General features: G+C 44.6%; 1 protein-coding gene across 1 annotated transcript; it reads left to right on the top strand.

Moving 5' to 3' along the window:
* Positions 1-659: 659 nt before the first annotated feature.
* On the top strand, positions 660-19,403 carry SHE (Src homology 2 domain containing E). Its single transcript, XM_059932612.1, has 6 exons — positions 660-1,658; positions 4,349-4,475; positions 13,231-13,533; positions 15,794-15,950; positions 16,399-16,518; positions 17,954-19,403. The coding sequence occupies exons 1-6, from the start codon at positions 1,053-1,055 to the stop codon at positions 18,138-18,140; spliced, it is 1,500 nt and encodes a 499-aa protein (XP_059788595.1). The 5' UTR covers positions 660-1,052; the 3' UTR covers positions 18,141-19,403.
* The last annotated feature ends 1,481 nt before the right edge of the window (positions 19,404-20,884 follow it).

Below are 20,884 nucleotides of genomic sequence, written 5' to 3'. Positions count from 1 at the left end.
CCCTGCCAGGTACATCCAGCCTGCAGCCCAGACGCTAAGCCTTGGCCCATTCCAGCGCACTCCTACTCCTCCGACGCCCGCGGGGCACGGGGCGGGGCCGCCCCTCCGCAGCCAATCCCCGGGCGGCTGCAGCCCGGCCGGGCGGGAAGATCTGTGTGCTAGCTGCGCCGCGCCGGCAGTGCTCGCTGGGACCGTAACTGCACCGGCTCGGGAGCAAGCGCCCGCGGGCCCTGCTCCCGCTTTTAATAGACACCCTCCCCCCACACCCCCCCCCAAAATATGCTTGCAGAGAGTGGAGCGAGTGACCGTGGCGCGCGCCTAGCTCTTTTAGGAGTGGAGGGGCTCCCATCCTGGGTGGGAGAGGTGCACGTGGCGCACTTGGGCTGCCTTTGAAGGCAGCGTCCAGCCGAGACCGGCTCAGTGCAGATGGGGAGCTGCTTGCCCAAAAAGTGGGGGGCCCTAACCACGCGGGCGCAACCGGTCAGCACGTAGAGCTGCTGCTACCTTCCCCCGAACACGCACCCCGGACCCGCCTCTGCGGAGGCGCTGACCCCGGCGCCCCCGGATCTGGGCGGGAGGTGGCGGGCGGGGAGGCGCCAGCCTCGGAGGGGAGGGGCGCGCGGAGAGGGCGGGCTGCCCGCTGGCGGCCCACCGTCCGTCGCGGCGCCGGGGACACTCCTGCCGCCTCCGCTTCGTCTCCCCTGGTCTCCGGGAGTGTGGGCAGGGCTGTCCCGGGGCTTCCGTGGGCCCGGCCTCTCCCACTTCGGGAGGAAAAAGCAGGGGAAGCCCCCGGCGCCCGCCGCCCCCGGAGACCCGCGGAGCCCCCAGCCGTGCAGGCGCTGAAGACGAGCTCGGGCGGGGCCCCGGTGCGTCGTGCCTGTCGCCGTCCGTGTCCGGAGCGGCGGCTCGCGCCCGCCCGCTCGGCGCCCCGAGCCCCCCGCCCCGGGCCGTAGGGGCCCCACCCTGCGGGTAGTAGGCGACGGCCGGCCCGGGACGAGCGGAGCAGCCGTCGCGGGGCCTCGCCGCGGCCTCTAGCGCCCCAGCCCCGGGGAATGCAGTGGCCCCCGGCCCCTGGCGCTTCTCCGTGTCTAAGCTGGGCCTCCTCGCTCGCCTGCTCCGCGGCCACGACGCTCCTGAGCCGCGCCGGCCGGGCCCCCCTCATGGCGGCCAAGTGGTTCAAGGAGTTCCCCCTGAACCTGAAGACAGTGTCGGAGCGGGCCAAGCCCGGCGGCGGGGGAGGCGGCAAATTGCGCAAGAACTCGGAGGCGGGCGGCGCGGGGCCCGCCCCGGGCAAGGGCCGAAAGAACTCGGCGGCCGAGCTGGGGAGCAGCCGGGCCGGGGTCGGCCCCCCCAAGGATAGCCGGCTATCCCGAGACAACCTGCAGGGTCTGATTCAGGCCGCCGCGGGCAAGGGCCGCAAGAACTCCCGGGCCACCGAGGAGGAGCCCCACCGGGGCGCGGCCAAGAGCTCAGGCTGCAGCACCTACATCAACAGGCTCATCAAGGTGGACACTCAGGAGAAGAATGGGAAGAGCAACTACCCCAGCAGCAGTAGTAGCAGCAGCAGTAGCAGCAGCAGCCCTTCCTCCGCGTCCTCTTCCCCTTCCTCCCTGGGACCCGAACTGGAGAAGGGCAAGATTATTAAGCAGCAAGACACGGTAAGAATACAACCTCCCTTGGACCACCTCTCCCCTACTGAAGCGGAACAATGGGAAGGGAGCATCGTCAACCCGCTAAACTCTAGGGTTCTTTATACCTCAGAGAAGGTGAGGATGTATTTACCCCCTGTAACATTTGATGACTCCTAAGTGACCATTTAAAATAATTAGATTTTTTTTTTAATCTTGAAAAATTCGCCTTCTAGCGTTGGGGAACTTGGCAGAAATGTACTTTCCATTTAATTTTGTTATCAGTTTAGAAGAATAATTGAATGAGACAGTTGGGTGCTTTGTTAAATTTGATCCCCTTGTAGAAGTGGTTTATTTTAATTTAGAAATCCAGGGGAATTGCAAAGCTAGATTTGTGTGTAAATTTTATCCTTCTTGAGCATAAGGAATGGTAACCTCTAAACTGTTTAAGTACTGATTTCAACTGCCCCCTTCTCTGCTAGTTTGGAAGCGCCATCGTTCTTTGCACTTCAACCCAGTAAAGGGTTTCTCAGCCCTTCACTAGCACCACAAGATTACAGCCCTTTCATTCATCCCATGAACATTTGCTGTGCAGGAGCCATATAGGATAAGGGGCACAGGGCTCTAAGGACTGCGGAGGCTACAGAATAGGACAAGGAAATGCCCTGAAGGGAAATTACAGATCAGGACAGAAGGTGTTTCCTGCTTCTTACACACTGGAGGTTTTCTGGGTGCTGTCCAGTGTGAGACAGTTAAGAAAAGGACTGTGAACATGTGAAGAGACCCGCTTCATTCTTACAGAGATGAGTTGGGGTTTTGTTTCTTTTTTTTTTTTGGCTGCGTTGGGTCTTAGTTGCAGTGCTAAGGCTTCTCCCTAGTTGTGGCGTGAGGGTTTTCTCTTCTCTAGTTGTGGTGCGCAGGCTCTAGAGCACGTGGGCTCTGTAGTTTGAGGCGCGAGAGCTCAGTAGCCCTGCACGTGGGATCTTAGTTCCCCGACCAGTGATCGAAACCCCGTCCCCTGCATTGTAAGGTGGATTCTTTACCCCTGGACCACCAGGGGAGTCCCTGTTCGTTTGTTTTTAAATCTGCTGTTCTGTGTGAAGGAGAGAGAGAAGAGCTCACACCCAGCTTTCAGACTCCAGCCCAGGCGATCACTTCCCTGTCATGAGAACTTTAATTTTCTCTTGCCCAGGCTTCAAACATGTGGCCCACCCGGATGGAGTCAGGAGTGGTAGCACATACCACGTGTGTCTGCACTGGCACTTCTATTCATTCCTCCACTTATTCTCTCCACAAGTATTTACAGCATGCCTACCCCCCTGCCAGACACTGCCAGGAGAGCCGTGGAAGGATGACCAGCTTGTCCAGACATTAGTCAGTGGTCTCTCCATGTGTTTAACTAGATTGTAAGCACCTTGCAGCCAAGCACTGAGTATCATGCTTCGTGTTCCTCGCTGTACCTTGGGGATGCAGTACACGTGTTCAGGCAAGAAGAATGGAGTGAGGGAGTGAATGGTAACCACAGCCCTCTGCAGTGATTGCCCGGTTATTGGTCATCGCTTCTAGATGTCTAAAGTTTCTTAGGCCATCTCCTCCCAGGAAGAGGACTCTCATCCAGGCTGTCCCCTCCTCCTCACTTCTCCCTGTTTATCTGGATTCTTCTGCCAGCTCCAGTGGTGCTTCTCTGTGAACTCTTTGGAGAATGTAATCAGAGATTGTACCAAGGCCTGGGGCTTCCTCCCTTAATTTTGATTCACCTTTGGTTTTTATTCCTCTCTTTCTCTTTAACTGGAATAAGTAGTTTATCTATACTATCCTAGCTGTTTATTTGTGGAGCCACATTGATAATAGGGAAAGTGCTGTGCTTTAAAAATGAATATATCTTTTTTCCCCATAAAGCTCTTCCTCCCTGAGAAGCACCTGTCAAGCTCAGACTCCCTGAGCTCCCACATTGTCACCCAGCTGCTGCAGAACAGAACTATTGCACTCACACCACCTTCCCAGGCACTTTTCTATTTTTGGAAGGATGGATGCTTTCTGTAGCAAATACGGATCAAAACTCTATCTGATTGTAGTCTATGAGAATCAGTCTGCCTGTAAATTATTGAACCTAGAACTCCCACAATACTCTTTAGCTCTGACCTATTTCTTAGGCTTCTTATTATGAAGCCTGCCTCTTTAGAGCTGTTACAAATTCCTTGAGGACAAAAAGTAAGTCTTGGTCTTATTTTATTCCCTCTCAGTGCCTAGCCAGTGCTGGTGGATGTTCAGTATCAGTGGGTGATGGGCTGACTTAACCATGGCTATATTGCTCAACTGGTTGGCATTAAAAAAACCAAAATCGTGGAAAATGTAGTAGACCAGTTCATTTTTTTGTGCTGTAAAGCCATAGACATCTTCCACCTTCTGCCATCCACCCCTGCTACACTTTAACCAGCAAATGCCTTATTGCTTGGGGAGAGAGAGGGAGGTGAGAAGAGCCTTGGGTATAAGCAGGAGAGTTTAGATGGATTGTTGCCAGTCAATTATACTACCAAAATAAACCAGATGTTTGTCCAACTGGGTGGATAATAGCATAATCAAGTGCAAAAGCTCTTCAGAACTGGTTGGAAATTTTGACCTCTTTTTGGGTCTGCAGGTTTTTTAGCAGTCTTTCTGATACCATTGTCACTCTGGTATATGACAGTCCTTAGCAACTCCCCTGTCTGGTTCTTTTACAGGTCATCATTTTAGAAGACTATGCTGACCCTTATGATGCTAAACGGACGAAAGGCCAAAGGGATGCAGAGAGAGTAGGGGAGAATGATGGATACATGGAGCCCTATGATGCACAGCAAATGATAACAGGTTTGTAACCAGGAGCTGCTTCATACAGACTGAAATCTCACACTCACTCGGAACGTAGTAAAAAATAATCACCAGTGTGTATTTTGGGAAGAGGGGCGAAGGGACTATACCAGATCCTGCTGAGTGGAAGAAGCAGAAATTAGACTCAAAACTAAAGTCAAAATATCTAGTTCACATCCCTAATGGTTTTGTGTCCTTCAGTTTTAGAATTTGTGGGAGTCTCTAAAGTTTTTCTAATTCTATGCAAAATGACACTTGTGAATTTGCAGATCTGCTCAGAATGTGATCTTCAGTTTTAAGATTATTTAAATACACTTTTTGGCCACTTTCAAAGCTTTGACATCCATAATGGGAGTCATAAATCTGTACCAAGGGACTAACACATACTTAAAGTACTTTAAGTTGTTAAAAGTTGCAGACATGATGTGATCCTCTGTTTTATAGTAGAAGATTGATTTCTCAACAAGCTTTACGATATTGGAGCAAAAAAATTTAATTACTAAGGAATGAGTATTAATCACTGGCATGAGCCAAGCCACTCAAGGCAAACCTCCTAAAACCAAAGTTGACTACTCTTGTAACTTTTCAAGTTGAAATAATTCCAACTTGTGAGTTGAGCAATCACTCTGTCATTTTTTGTGTCAAACTTTTCCCTTTTATTCATAATTCTCTTAAGTTGGTGTAAACAATACTTAAAAAACTAATTATTTAGATTTATTTGTGCAATTTTAGAGTAAGTTATCTATTCACCTAGTTTTCCTTAAAACATTCTTTAATCTGTAATGAAAAAATGCAATTTCTAAGTGCTGACTCAAGGGAGCCTTGAGTTTGAACATCGTGGGTTTCATGCCTGGGAAGGGAATAATTGGTCACACATTAAAGATTTTGTCTTTTCTGTTTAAGAACAGATAGAAAAGCTGTCAAGCTCAGGCTCCATAAGCATAGTCTCAGAAGAGTTGAGCATGAGGGTAACTGCAGCACCCTGGAAGGGTCAAGACAGGCTTCAGAGTGAGACCGAGCTGCAGCAGGAAAGCACTGCTCTGTTTCCTGCTCTCTGCTTACAGAGATAAGGCATCACATTTGGGAAGGGTGTACCCTGGCCAGGCTGTGACCCTGAAGGTCACTGGACTGTGACCTCTAATGAAATCTGTGAATGAAAGGAAGTGAAAATGAACTTAGTCAGAATTTTAAAAAATATCAGAGGCTTGAAAGGAATAGGAGGAAAGATTTTCTTCTACATAAAACTGAGGGAAAAGATTTTCTTAAAAAACAAAAAATTAATGTTTTGTTTTGATTCACCTTTCTTTGTCCTTTGGTTTTTATTCCTCTCTTTCTCTTTAATTGGAGTAAATAGTTTATCTGTATTATCTCAGGTTTTTTGTTTTTTGTTTTTGTGGAGCCACACTGATAATAGGGAAAGTGCTTTGCTTTTTAAAAGTGAATGTCTTTTTCTCCCCCCATATAATCACCACAAAACCCTGAAACTAGGGGACCCTCATACTACCCCCTTGTTACAGGGTAGAAAATAAGATCAAAGAGATTCTGACTCTCCTATGTTCATAAGACTCTTCAAGAGACAGAGCAGGAATTGGAACCCAGATCTTCCCACTCCAGACTGAGTGGTCTGCTTTCTACACCAAGCAGCCTCAGGACATGTGAAATGATATATGAAAAAGTTTAAACTTTACATATAAGCAAGGCACCTTTCCACGCAGACTCACAAGGAAAGTTGTATTTAAAAGTCAAAAGTTGGTATGTAACTTGTTGCTTTTCCCAAAAAAATAAATAAATAAAATTTAAAAATTAAAAAAATAAAAGTCAAAGTGTCCAATACGAAATATATGTAATAATAGTAGTAGCTAGCATTTAATATTTGAACATTTATTAAGTTCCAGGCTCTGTTTTAAACAGTTTATCTGAATAAATTTACTTAGTAATGCAAAACTAATGTATTCAATTAGAGGATAAATTCAAATTTATTAAAAATTTAAATTACTAACATTTAAGAATTACTAGCTTTTTTTCCTTTGCTCTTTTAAAAAATATTATATTGGTGAATTTAAAAGGTCCTTCATTTAAAATATATATCACAAAGCACCTTCTTTGTGCTTTGTGATATATATTTATGTGCTTTATATATATATAAAATATATATCACAAAGCTATAAGAGAATATACCTCTTATTTTACGCATAGGTTACACAGCTGGACAGAATAACAGGAAGTGGGTTTATCGGAAGCTGGGAATAAAAGATTTGCTGCTGGGTGGGTTTTTTTTTTTTTTAACCTTTTACTTTTTTCTGTTCAGTTTGCTCCCTGTGGGCTTGGCTGTCAAGTCTAAGCTCAGAAATGTCTCACATTTCTTGAGAAATGTTAGGGATTTTGTTTATTTCAGCAGGAGACAGAGAGGGTTCTGATGAATATGATTTAACTGTGGAGCACCCAACTTCTGTACTGCCTTTTTGGGTGTGTTGTTTTTTATTTTTTGGCCGTGCCACGCAGCTTGTGGGATCTTAGTTCCCCGACCAGGGATTGAACCCGGGCCCTCGGCAGTGAGAGCATGGCATCCTAACCACTGGACCACCAGGGAATTCCCAGTACTGCCTTTTTAATACCTGTGAAGTGGAAGTAACATGCCTGATTTCAACAATATCTTGGATGTATAGAACATTGTTCACGATGGTATTTTGTAACAACCATCAAATATTTCCTAGGCATTTCTTTACCATGCACCAGGCCCTGTGCTGGGCTCTGGGCCTCCAGGCAACAAGATGCACAGGACCCATGTCCGTATGGACCTCACAACCCAAGGGGCAAACAGACCTAACAGAGCAGAAAATATGTCACTTAGCACTTAGCCATGAAGAAGAGAATAAGTATCACCGTCCGCCTCAGGGAACAGAGGAAGGAACAGAAATTGAGGCATTTATTACTTTCCTATGGCCAAGTAACTGTGGGACCCAGGCTCCCTGGATTCCCTCCTGCCCAAAACTTTGCTCTTAACTTTTAAAAGCTAAGGATTTATAAATTTATGAATAAATGCTTACTTAGATTTCTCCACAGGATTGTTAATAAAGATATGACAATCAGTACAAGGCAATATTAGTTTAAACCCGTTGTTGTTCTGTTAGATTTGCAGGAACATTTTAGCTAAATGATTAGCAGAAACATTCTACTTAATTTAGTAGGATAAGTTTTCGCCACCAAATTAAAACATTAGCATTGGGAGGGTCTTTAGAAGTTCCCTAAGATGAGCCAACATTCAGCATGATAATTCCTTCTGCAGCTGATATCACACAAGTCGAGCGTCTACTAGGTGCCAAGTTGCCAGATTACCCCACTAAATCCTACCACCCTGTGTAGTGGGTGTTAGAAGGCTCTGTTTTACAGATGAGGAAACCAAGGTTCAGAAAGATTCAATAACTTGTCCAAATTATGCAGCTAGAGAGTGGGGATACCAGGTCATCCAGCACCCTTTGGTTTTAGTTACCGAGCTCCAGTCACAGATTGTTTTTAAATTTTTATTTTTGCCTCCTGATGGTTTTATTGGTTGGTGTAGATAGTCAAATCTAAAGGAGAACCTCATTTTTTCAGTCTCCATTTAAAAAATTATCCATTATGGAAAAAATATAAATAGAAGACTTTTTGATTTATTTACTTTGCCTATATTTTGCTTGTTAAACTTAAGTTTCAGGACTTCTGAATTATATCTGCTTTTGTTCAGAGATTTAGATTTGTTCGACAGGAAAATATTAATTTTAAATCAAAATTTTAAGCATCGGTAAAAGATCCCTATTGCTGATTCTAAGAGAAACATAGAGCCTTATGAGACTCTAAGTTTGATGTTTTGAATACATGAAATGGATTAAGGGAAAAGGTACATTACAGAAATTGTAACTAGCATTCTACATGAAATCTCTGAGGCATAAACTAAGATATGATAGAGAAGGCATAGGCTCTGGAGCCAGTAGTGAATGGCTCCCCTGCTGACTACTACACAGCCTCAGTTTTTTCACCTGTGAAAATGGGCTAACACATCTCTTGCTGCATTATGATGAGGCTCCACTGAGCTGCAGGTGTAACACGCCTAGTACTTGCATATGTGAAAAGTATCACAATTATTTAGACACTCTGGAGAGAGAATTCCATTTTCAAAGAGAATTCTGAACAAGTATAGGGGAATATTAATTGCTAACTAGAATTAATTTAGCAAAAGAAAGTCAGTCTTCTGCTGATGTTTTTAAATATAAATGGGGGCTTCCCTGGTGGCGCAGTGGTTGAGAATCTGCCTGCCAATGCAGGGGACATGGGTTCGAGCCCTGGTCTGGGAGGATCCCACGTGCCGCGGAGCAACTAGGCCCGTGAGCCACAACTACTGAGCCTGCGCGTCTGGAGCCTGTGCTCCGCAACAAGAGAGGCCGCGATAGTGAGAGGCCCGCGCACCGCGATGAAGAGTGGCCCCTGCTTGCCACAACTAGAGAAAGCCCTCGCACAGAAACGAAGACCCAACACAGCAAAAATAAATAAATTTATAAATATAAATGGTATACTTATGTACAGTGAGAGTTGGGAATTGAGAAGGGAAAATTTTCGGCCAATATTATGTTTCACGGCAACCAGTTGCAGATATGAACTGGTGCAGGTCAGGCCTCAGTTCAGCCCTTGGTGAGATGGGTGTTTATCTGCAGCCCGTTGGCTGTATTCTGTTGTCTGCCGTGGTAAATGGCCTCTATCGGCAGAGCCAGGGCGTAGCTTCCTCTAGCCATTTCCTCCTTCTCAGGCTCGTTTCCTCTCGGAGCCAGCTCTGCACGTCAGGGGCTATTCTCCCTGCAGGAAGGGTCGGCTTGCAGCCCCCGCAATTGTTTCTGTTTCTATGGCGCCTCAGGTTGGGGGCAGCCAGGTGCTGGAAGGGACTGGAAGGTTACTCCCCTTGAAGGGGCAGATAGGCCCTGCGCTCAAGCCCTTTTTTTCCCCGTAATTAAACATTGTTTAAAAAGATGATCATACTCTGCAGATTTTGCCCAGTCCCAGGATCATCCTGGGAAGGAACATTCTCAGCTGTATACTTTCCAGTGTTTTTCCCAGAGCTCTAAGTGTGCAGTGACTATCTAAAATAGAAGGAATACTGAATTCCCTGGCAGTCCAGTGGTTAGGGCTCCGCGCTCTCACTGCGGAGGGCCTGGGTTCGATCCCTGGTCCGGGAACCTAAAATCCCACAAGACACGTGGTGTGGCCAAAAAAAAGAAAAGAAACAATCATATATTTGGGACTTCCCTGGTGTTCCAGTGGTTAAGAATCTGCACTTCCACTGCAGGGGGCACAGGTTCAATCCCTGGTTGGGGAATGAAGATCCCATATGCCACACGGTGCAGCCAAAAAAAAAATTAATAAAATGATATAGAAGGAATACAAATGCCTCATCTCAAAAGTAAAAACCCAAAATACATGTGTAATAAGAACTCAAGATTCTAATCACTGTACATCATTTTAACACAAACTCATTGAAATTTCCTGTGAGCAGGACTCCTATCTTAAGGTTGGAATCAAGCCTTTTTCTATTTTGTTCAACTGGGACAGAATTGAAGCAAGGACCTTAGGAAAGTTTTCCCCAGCCTATGCCAGTCTGAGGGTAGACTTAGGTTTTGATCAGAAACTTTAAAATTCGAAAATCGTCCTTTGAACTCTTTTGTGTTTTCTCTTTCCTAGTTCTGTAGAAAAGTTCTTTTTCATAAATTCCAGGCTTATCTTAGTTGAACCAAGAGCAGAGAGAGTTTTTTGTTTCTTGTTTTCCATAACTCCATCTAGAATAAGCAATGAAGAAAAAAGGCTGTCGATTGAAAGTCAAGAGGCTTGGACCAGAGATGCAGGAGACCTCAAACAACCCCAGGCACCTTCCTGACCTGGGGATGGGGAATAGTCCTTCTAACTCTCACATTCGGATGTGGAAGTTTTTGATAGTAGGAGAACCCTTTTCCTTGGGCTGGGGCTAGCAATGATAAGATTAGCTCTGGAGGGCAGGAGGAACTGGGAGGGGGAATGTGGGGACCCAGGTGTTGTGGGAGTGCTTCTCAGGCTTAGCTTCTCATTAGAATCACCTGGGGGAGCTTTTACAACTCTGACTCCCAGGCTGTACCCCAGCTCAATTCAGTCAGGACCTGTGGTGATGGGACCCAGCCATGAGTATTTGTTAAAGCTCCCCCAGGTGATTCTAATGCACTAGAACTGCAGTTTTATAGGATTGGAGCCAGCTGCAGTAAGGGGCCCTATCCAGCAGAATTAGAACCTCACCCTACAAATAAATTCTGCCCCTTTGAATTTAGTGTCCTGATTTTAATAACTTTTCCCTAGAATGTATCCTTTCCTTGTTATAGAAGTCTTATGGAGTCAGTGATTCTTCTCTATAGAGTGTCACCATGCCCATTATCAGTTACCTGTAGAAAGTCTCACTTTCCTTCATTTCTGTGACACTGTAAGTCTCCTGATCCTCTTCATCCTTACCTGACCATTCCTTCTCCGTCTTCTTCGGTGGCACCTCTTCTTCCATCCACCCTTAACTGAAGAAGTCCCAGATTTTGCCTTTGATCCTCTTTCCTTTTCAATCAGCCTCCTTTTCTCTGGTGATGGCTTTCATTCTCACAATACCAACAATGATCCATTAGTGAGTAACTCCTTGACATGTACTCTGACCTTCATCTCTCTGCCGAGCTCCAGATCCATATTGTCACCTGCCTGGAGAAGTTCTAGAGCTCCTTCCCCTCCCTCTCTCCTCCCATCCATCCATCCAACCATTATTTAGCACAACTGTTTCCTACAAAGTCAAACAAGATATGAGGGTCCCTGGCCTGGCAGTCTCCACCAAATTGGAAATACAGACACATCAACAAATAAATCCATACACTGAGAGAGATGCAAGGTGAGAGTGGGTTGGCAAAGCGGTGGCACCTGGGGGACATGGGGCATTGGAGGAGAAGGTAGGCAGGAAAGAGGAGGAGATGCTAGGCTAGACTCCAAAGGATTGGCAGATCACCAGGACACTGGTGGGTATAAGACAGTGCAGTGTGCAGGGAACTTGAGAAGTTCCGTTTGGTTGGAACAAAGAATTGGATTTTAAGGGGCTCAGGGATAGGGTGGTATTGAGAGAAGAAATTGGAGAGGGGGGCAGTGATGTGACCACAGAAGGTGTCCCATGCCATGCTGAGCAGTTTGCACTTTGTAAGTGGACATTTGAGAACTTATTGGGTGTTAAGTGATATGGCGAGATGTTTGTGTTGGGAAAGTCCTCCTTCACTGTGACCTGGTGGACAGATTGAAGGCTTCCTCATGGGCATTTAGAGGAACCACAGCATGATGCTTCTGTTGGCCTATATCACCAGCTCTGGTTGTCAGAGACTGTAGCCATCTCTGACTCTACCTGCCAAGGCCTCTGGGCCCCACGCTGGTCAGTCCCCAGACGCTGCTTCTTCCTTCCCACTGTGGCTGGCTGGCTGGTTAGCTGGTGGTTGGTTGATTTGCATCCGGTTTTTTGCATCCATTTCTGTGCCTCCGTTCAGACCATACCTTTATTCTATCCTGTACACCGTGTTGGAGTTATCTTCCAGCAAATCACAAATATAATTGTTATTACCTGTTTAAAAACTAGCAATCGTTCTCCACAATATAAACTTTTAATTCTGGCTTTTAAAACTTCTGCACTTTGGTGCCTATCCTGCCTACTTTTCCAGCTTCTTCTCCCGCTACCCCTCTCCTCTCCTGGCCTCTGTCCTTTGAACTTCTCTCTCGATTCCCCCTGATGGGAACAAGCCCTTTCTGGTTCCCACCTCCATATCTTCACTCATGCAGCTTCCTCCACTGGAAATGACCTTCTCTATCAAAGTCAATGCATCTTCCATTTCTCTTCCACTTGGAGTCAATCCAAGTGTGGTGGCTAAGAGTATGGCTTCTAGAGCCCAACTTCCTGCTTTTGAATCCAGGCTTTGCACTTGCTGGTTTGGGCAATTTCCTTAAACTCTTTGTGCTTCAGTTTTCTCTTCTGTAATATGGGGAACCAATAGAACCCATCTCATAGGGCGGTTGTGAAAATTACAATGCACTTAGAAAAATGCATAATGCATAGTACACTATGGCTAAATGTTAGCTCTTGAGATATTATTTTTGTTGTTTTTCCCCCAACTCCTCTTTTACTTTTATTTATTCTGTCGTTGTTAGCCTGTTAAGTATTATTTGTGAATGTGTCACTATGTCGAAACTGCCTAGAAGTCAAGAACTCTGTCTAACGCACATAAATATCTTACCTCAGTGTATGTGGCCCAGTGCTTGAATATAGTAAACACTCAATTTTTATTAACATACTTTGATCACAGCTTCCTAACAAGATGTAAACACTTTGAAGGTGAACCACACTCGAGAGGAGATGGGGGACCGGGAGTTGTGGAGCAGGTTGCCCTGAGGCCACTTCTCCGAACTGCACGCGGCCCCAGAGGCAGGCCTGTCTTCGGTTGTGATCCCCTAATCGTTGGACTTGATCCTATTATCTGGCTTGATCGTATTATCTGGCTCAGGCGACTGGCGGGAAGAAGTTGTAGGGCCCTTCCCCCAGCTGAGCAGCCATCAGCCCAGTAAGGAACAATCCAGGCGTTCTAGGTCACCTTCAACCAGACAGACCTGTCGGTCGGGGGTGCAGCGGTAACTGGGTTCATCACAGGGCTTCCATGACACCTTTTCTTCAAAAGTATTGTGAACGGTGTGTGTTTTTCAGAAATCAGACGACGAGGTTCCAAAGACCCCCTGGTGAAGGCTCTTCAGCTGCTCGACAGCCCCTGTGAGCCAGGGGAGAACGGCGCAAAGCCCGAGGCGCTGGCCAAGAGACGGAGCTCTAAGGAGCTGCTGGGGAAGCCGCCGCAGCTGTACGACACGCCCTACGAGCCGGCGGCCGAAGGCGGCCCGCGCGCCGAGGGGCTGGAGCGGAAGGCGCGGCTGCCCCAGGACGACGAGAGGCCCGCGGCCGAGTACGAGCAGCCCTGGGAGTGGAAGAAGGAGCAGATCGTGCGGGCGCTGTCGGGTGAGGGCTGGGTCCGCGCCCCCCGCTCCCTCCTGCTTTCTGCTTCCCTGATGGAAAACCCTGCCAGCCAGGGGCTTTGCAGCCAAGGCGCTTTTCTTTATGTTCCTCAACTGCAAGTCTCTTTTCCCAAGAAATCTGATGATATGGGGAAAGGAGAATTTGGCTATGGTTGGAAGACCAGGACTGAAGACGAGCCCTTAATGTTGCATGTATCCTGTATCCTTCTGGGTATCTTTATTTTCCTTTATCTTGGCAGTATGCGACTGTTTTAGAAATGCCTTAAGTCACTATTGAAAAACCTTATCTAATCACCACCAAAGCTATCAAATTGAGATCAGCTTTTTCTAACTCTTACTTTGTGCTCCTCTTCAAACCTGTTAAAATCCCTGTTTATAAAATGCCAGTAGTGGATCAAGTGGATTACAGGAGAGGTGGTTGGAAAGCTGGAGGAAGCTAGCTTTTTTTTCCCTCTCGAAAATCCTCCTAAAGGAATCAATTCTTCAAGTATGAACTTTTTTTAATAACTTAAGAGGAAGTTGATAAGTAGATTGTCAATAGTTATTAAAGGTAATTCTCCCTCCTGCTTCTCCCAGGACATAGTTTTTCTTCTTAGCTGGCCACCGAATTTCTTTTGCCTTTGATTTTAAAAGTTAGGGATATCTTTTCCCTCTAACAGTAGAGCTATGTTTTTGATTATAAGTATAGTCAGTGTAGGGAATTCCCTGGTGGTCCAGTGGTTAAGATGCTGTGTTTCCACTGCAGGGGGCACGGGTTCGATCCCTGGTCAGGGAACTAACTAAGTAAGATCCTGCAAGCCACACAGCCAAACAAACAAAAAGTATAGTCAATGTAAAGGGTGAATAGAAAAGGTAATTAGTTTGATAGCAAACATTTGAGTCAGGTTTTCTGTTTGTGTGCTTTAGTTTTTTTATATAATTTTATTGAAGTATAGTTGATTTACAGTGTGTTAATTTCTGCTGTACAGCAAAGTGATTCAGTTATACATATATATATTCTTTTTCATATTCTTTTCCATTATGGTTTATCACAGGATATTGAATATAGTTCCCTGTGCTATACAGTAAGACCTTGTTGTTTATCCTATATATAATAGTTTGTATCTGCTAATCCCAAACGCCCGATCCTTCCCTCCCCCACCCCCAAATCAGTTTTTGTTTTATTTTATTTTAGAATTGTTTTCCACAAATCTCTACTGGGCACCTGCTACAGTGCTAGATGCTGCTCATTTTATATCTTTATCTTCTATCCAACCTAGATGTCATAGCATCTTTAAGGCACTATTAGTAGTTTCTTTCTATTTCTGAGTTGATTTTTCTCTTTATTATTTCATAGTGAAAACTTCATTTGGTTTCATAGAATGATATGCACCCTTGCAGGGAGTGATTACCTGTAACTCTGTTTAGTCTTTTATTCTAAATATACCAAAACGAAGAGTGTTTTATAAGTGCATGCCGAAGGGACTTCCCTGGTCGGGGAGCTAAGCTCCCACATGCCTCGTGGCCAAGAAAAAACAAAACATAAAACAGAAACAATATTGTAACAAATTCAATAAAGACTTTAAAAATGGTCCACATTGAAAATATCTTTTTAAAAAAAAAAGAACATGCTGAAATATACTAAAGTGGTTTCCCCTCATATTCTAAAACTGTTCTACATCAATAAATATCTTGCAGAAAAAGTGGCTGCATGTGGATGCTAACAGGATGATCCGATATCAAAGACAGCAGGAGCTCAGCTATCCCAGGGCCTCTTGCAGTATTTTTTTTTTAATTTATTTATTTTTGGTTACGCTGGGTCTTCGTTGCTGCGCACGGGCTTCCTCTAGTTGCGGCGAGTGGGGGCTACTCTTCGTGGCAGTGCGCGGGTTTCTCATTGCGATGACTCCTCTTGTTGCGGAGCACGGGCTCTAGGCGTGTGGGCTCCAGTAGTTGTGGCACGAGGGCTCAGTAGTTGTGGCTTGCAGGCTCTAGAGCGCAGGCTCAGTAGTTGTGGCACATGGGCTTAGTTGCTCCGCGGCATGTGGGATCTTCCCGGACCAGGGCTCCAACCCGTGTCCTCTGCATTGGCAGGTGGATTCTTAACCACTGCATCACCAGAGAAGTCCCTTGCAATGTATTTTAGCTCAAATTAAAGAGGGGGAAAAGCTTCTTTCCTAAGACGAGGCAGACAAGGTCTTTTCTTTGAAGTTTACATGGGTCACCTCAGTGACCTCTGATGTTAAATGGAGCCTTCCTTCCAGTTCAGTTTGAAGGCTCTGAGCGACCTTCCGTCAAGGAGGAGACAGTGAGGCAACACCACCGACAGAAGAGTTGGACCCAGAAGATCCTGAAGCCAACCCTTTCTGACCACAGTGAGGGGGAAAGAGTGGACCCAGCCCTGCCACTGGAGAAGCAGCCGTGAGTCTCCTCCACAGACACGTGTAACACACAATGGCCAGGAACTTGGTTGGGGCACACTGGCCCATTTTACATGATTCTTTTTGGTGCTGAATACTTGTCTGGGTGGGACTTATTAGTGAAAACCCATTTTCAAAGCCCAGTGCATTTGTGCAGAGTAGAAAATGCACTGTATCCCCAGAACCTTATCTCAAATTCCATTCCTCTGCACAGGGGGAAAACTTTTAAAATGACACTAGCCCTGTTAACTCCCTCTTAGGTGATTGATAGGTTTTGTGATCCAGGATTCCCCAAATCTCATTTTGTCTATTTTGAATGGGAAGCAGGATCTAGTCCAGGCTGTTGAGCTTTCACTAGAAGTTCATTTCAAATAATGCTTTATGGAGTGATGCCCTGTCTGGACTGGTATCTTGATGCTCGTGGTTTCTCCCCCTGCCCCATTTTTCAGTTGGTATCATGGTGCCATCACCCGTGCTGAGGCTGAGAGTCGACTACAACCCTGCAAAGAAGCTGGGTACCTGGTTCGAAACAGCGAGTCAGGGACCAGTAGGTACTCCATTGCACTAAAGTGAGTATCGAAGCCTCCCTGTCTGGATGCAGGAGAGGGGTGCAGACTTCCCTATCATGGGTAGATGACCAGGCAAAAAAGCTATACTTTGAAGGTGGTTCACAGGGGTATGTACTGTCAGAAAATAAGATGCATTTGCTTGGACAACAGAGTATGACATGCTCTGATTAGAATGCAAAATCGGGGGAATTCCCTGGCGGTCCAGTGGTTAGGACTCAGCACTTTCACTGACGTGTGGCCCCAGGTTCAATCCCTCGTTGGGGAACTAAGTTCCTGCAAGCCGCATGGCATGGCCAAAAAAAAAAAAAAAAGAATACCAAATTGGTATTGGGTAAATGTCCCAATATCTCTTATGATAAAGAGAGTCCTATTTTATTATTGTTGTACATTGATCACTTTCTGCCTTACATTACGTGATCTAAAGTAGGTCCTCTCAGCAGAGAAATAATTCCTGATAAAAAAAAGTAATTTCTAACAGGATAGTTCAGTGGTTCTTTTATTCCCTAGTGTTTGGGACTTTAATAAATCAGATCCCTTGATTGTCAAAATGCCAGCTGCAATTTTGGTACCAGTTTCTTTTGATGAAAAAGGAAACACTGCCTTGCAATGACTCCCCTGCCCAGTTGTACACAGAACATTCATTTCGGCCCTGGTAGGCCTGGTGGAGCTGGTGTCATGGAAATTCTCTTTGCTCTTGCGAGTTCAGTGGTGCTATATTGGAGGATCATTGTCAAGAGCCCTAACAGCATTTCCTTCCTGAGGAAGCTGAGCCCCTGCAGCTGAAACAATCAGACTGGAGGGGATAAGAGGTTGTCGGGGGGAGCAGCATGGCTCAGAAAACGGGATAGGCCACCAGATACACAATACCAGGAATAGCTTTGCTGTGTCCCTGAGACTGGTGCTCGTGGATTAGATCTTTGAGCCTTCGGTGCCAGCTGTCATTATCCACAACCAGGAACAGTCTTTCCAGATTGGGTTGGCCGTGGGGGGAGGAAGGAAACAGTTTTATTATTATTATTATTCTTAATGTGTTCTTTGGGGAGGAAAGAAGGAGGAAACCTTACACATGTCCTTTTAGCCATGACAAAGAGGGTGAGTTTAAACCTCACCTTCGTGGTCTCACACTTGGGCTTAAGCACTAGTTTGGCAATTTGGGGGCCAGGAGGGACTGGACATTTTTTTTTTCTTTTTGGTCCAGTGCCTGATGACTTGTGTGTATTAAGGATAAACAACCCAAGGATGATACACATTTAGCTGAGGGCTGTGAAGCTTCTGAGAGCGTCACTGGAGTGCTGAATGCATTTCTGTTTGTATATCACAATTCCAGGAATGGATGGGAACCTGTTCGCCTGTGACTCTGGCTGAGATTGTTTTCAGGGGGGAGGGATCCCTCTGCTCACTCACTCATGTCTCCTCAATTTTGGTTTTGTTCCAGGACTAGTCAAGGATGTGTCCACATCATAGTGGCTCAGACCAAAGACAACAAGTATACCCTGAATCAGACGAGTGCTGTCTTTGACAGCATCCCGGAAGTGGTACACTATTATTCCAATGAGAAGCTGCCTTTCAAGGGGGCAGAACATATGACCTTGCTCTACCCTGTGCACAGCAAGCTGCACTAAGGTTCAGCCACCAAAAGCCCCAGCGGGGCCTCTCACACCTAGGAGGGCATCAGCACCCAACCAGTATCTCAGGGGACAAGGCTGGACTGCACCATAATATTTTGGAGGAAGCGGGACGCTTCATTTAGGAGTCAAAAAGTCTTCGGCCTTGAATCCATTCCATGACACTTGGCTACTGACCTGTCCCTTTTCTCCTTGCTAAACAGTTCTACAATGAGAAACCATAATTTACCAGTTGCCTCCAGTCCTGGCGTAGGGTGCTCTATTTGGGGCGTGACCCTCAGGAAAGGTAAGTCAGGAGTCCAGAAATATTAAGATTCTCCAAAAATGTGCTAGTTGTTCCGTGGAATACCTGGTCTCCAAACAAACCAACAAAAATGCACTTGGCTTTTACATAAGACAACAAAAGATGATCATGTGGACCCAAAGAGCATGTAATACAGGACCCCTTCTTGGGGGAAAAGCATGAACAGTGGAAAATAAGTAAATAGTGGGCACTTTGGAGAAAGCTATATTTCACTCTTGAGGGTCCTAGTTCAGCTCCGGAGTCCATAAAAATTCACAACTGTAGGGTCTGGCAAAAGGATTATTAAGAAAGTTTGTGTTTTCTCAATTTCTGTGGACCTTTTCAGCAAATCAGTAATATAAGCATAAATAAGAAGGAAGATGCCCCTGATTTAAGAATCACCAATATAATTAAACATTGGCAGCGTTACCATTATTCTGAATTATAGAATAAAATGTACAACGAAGATTTCATTTCTGATTTTTAACAAATCTGAAAATTTACAAAGCTCAACAACTGTTTTCTTATTGAATAATTATACAGAACTTCTGATATCTTTTGTTTCACCTTTGTTCATTTTAGTTATTGGAGCCATTTTTAATTTTTATCCCTAAAATTGGATTCGCTTTGTATTTTAGAGTAACTTAAAAATATATATATATATAGGGAGTTCCCTGGCGGTCCAGTGGTTAGAACTCCACAGTCTCACTGCCCAGTGCCCGGGGTTCAATCCCTGGTTGGGGAACTAAGATCCCACAAGTCGCGCAGCAGATATATGTGTGTGTGTGTGTGTGTATATATATATATATATACATAAACTCTAGGACATGATTGTGTGAACTGGGTCTCTAAAACCTGCAAATTTTCTCTCATGCTGTACAAAGCAGACTGGTTGGCACCGTATAAAAATATTTTAAAAGACTGGCATTTTCTCTATCTACTACTGCTTAAAGATATTAAAATAATATTCATAGTACCATTATCTTTATGATTTATTGTGAACTTGTATCGCCAATGTACTTACTGTGAAAAAAAAACCGTGGGAATGGCATACTGTGAGAAGGCTACAGTGAGTGGCTCTGTAATTACAACTGAGCAGATGTTTCTGTATTCTGGGGTTTGTAATTTGGTTCTTGAAACTGGTCCAGATGCAAATGTGCTGACTGTCATCAATGAAAAGTTAACTTTTGTAACTAACGTTAAATACACAAAAGAAATGTTGATTCGGTTAATTTTTAGGAAAACATATCCTTCTAGTTATTAGTTATCATTTTACTATTATGATTTAGAGATTAGTAAATATTCGCTTCTTTATTCAGTTAAGATTGTAGCCAAAGAGTTGTGTGATCTTCGTTTTTAAAAATTTGAAAGGAACTTTTCCTCACTGGATGTCAAAGATTTTATTAGTCAAGAATGTTCTGTTTTTTAAGTACTGATAGAATTTTTTAATGTATTGGTTTACGTACTATATCTTTAGTACGAGATTTTTTTTTTAATTTTTAGCATTTGTAGTTCCAATTCCATTAAACAAATATTTATTATCTTCCATATACAAATAATTCATTCTGTTAAACTTATTTTCAGTTCAACATTCTAGAAATGAAACCTTATTTTTTACTTAAACTTATTCTACAAAGGAAATACAGCAGTTACCCTAATTTTAATAAATGCTGAAAGCTTTGTAAAATTTTTCTTCGTGCACTAAATGATTTTTGGCCCATACCCAGCAACTGTGATGAATGTAATAATGAAATAACATTTTGAAAGCAGACCTGATACATTAAGTATTTATTGAGCTTCTATCATAGGCTCAGTATTGTGCTTTCTCTATATTGTTTTTCTGTGACAGTCATGCTGTTTTCTTTATGTAATTAAAAGTGGAGATGTGGAGTTTATATATAGTCCAGTTCCTTCACAATTGTACAGGAGGTTATAATAAGAAGAAATATAGTAAATTCGTAGAAGGGGGGTAAGCTACTATTTTCTTCTTAAGGTTGTGACACAAGCTGACAAAAGCCAGGGAATTCACAGCTGGGTGGTGGCACAAAGTACCATATGTTCTAAAAACAATTAGGCCCAGCAGGGTTTCCCTAATGGCTTCCTTGTTAAGCCTCCAGGGCCAGCTGATCTGAAGCCCTCTTGACATGTCTCCTCTCTGAGCTCTGAATGCTTGTGCTTTTTGTCATTTTGTCTTAATACAAGTATTTTCCTGTAGTCATACTTCTTTTGAATTCATTCAGTCTCCCAAAATATTTTCTGATTCTTTCTGGAGGGAATAATGTCTTCTAGCAAATTTGTACTCATTTGCCTTGAATTTTAGCATCCATGGAGCTTCCTACAACTGTTCCTTCCCCTTTATCACACCTCCTTTTAAAAAAATGCTCTGTTCCAGGTTATGAGTTTATTTCATTGGCTCATTTCAGGCCTATAAGAACAGAGGGTAAAGGGACATTTCTAT

Source organism: Balaenoptera ricei, chromosome 1, assembly GCF_028023285.1.
Source record: "Balaenoptera ricei isolate mBalRic1 chromosome 1, mBalRic1.hap2, whole genome shotgun sequence".
In the NCBI taxonomy this organism is placed as follows: domain Eukaryota; kingdom Metazoa; phylum Chordata; class Mammalia; order Artiodactyla; family Balaenopteridae; genus Balaenoptera; species Balaenoptera ricei.
The sequence above is the reverse complement of the archived record's forward strand: the minus strand, read 5'-3'. Positions and strand labels throughout refer to the sequence as shown.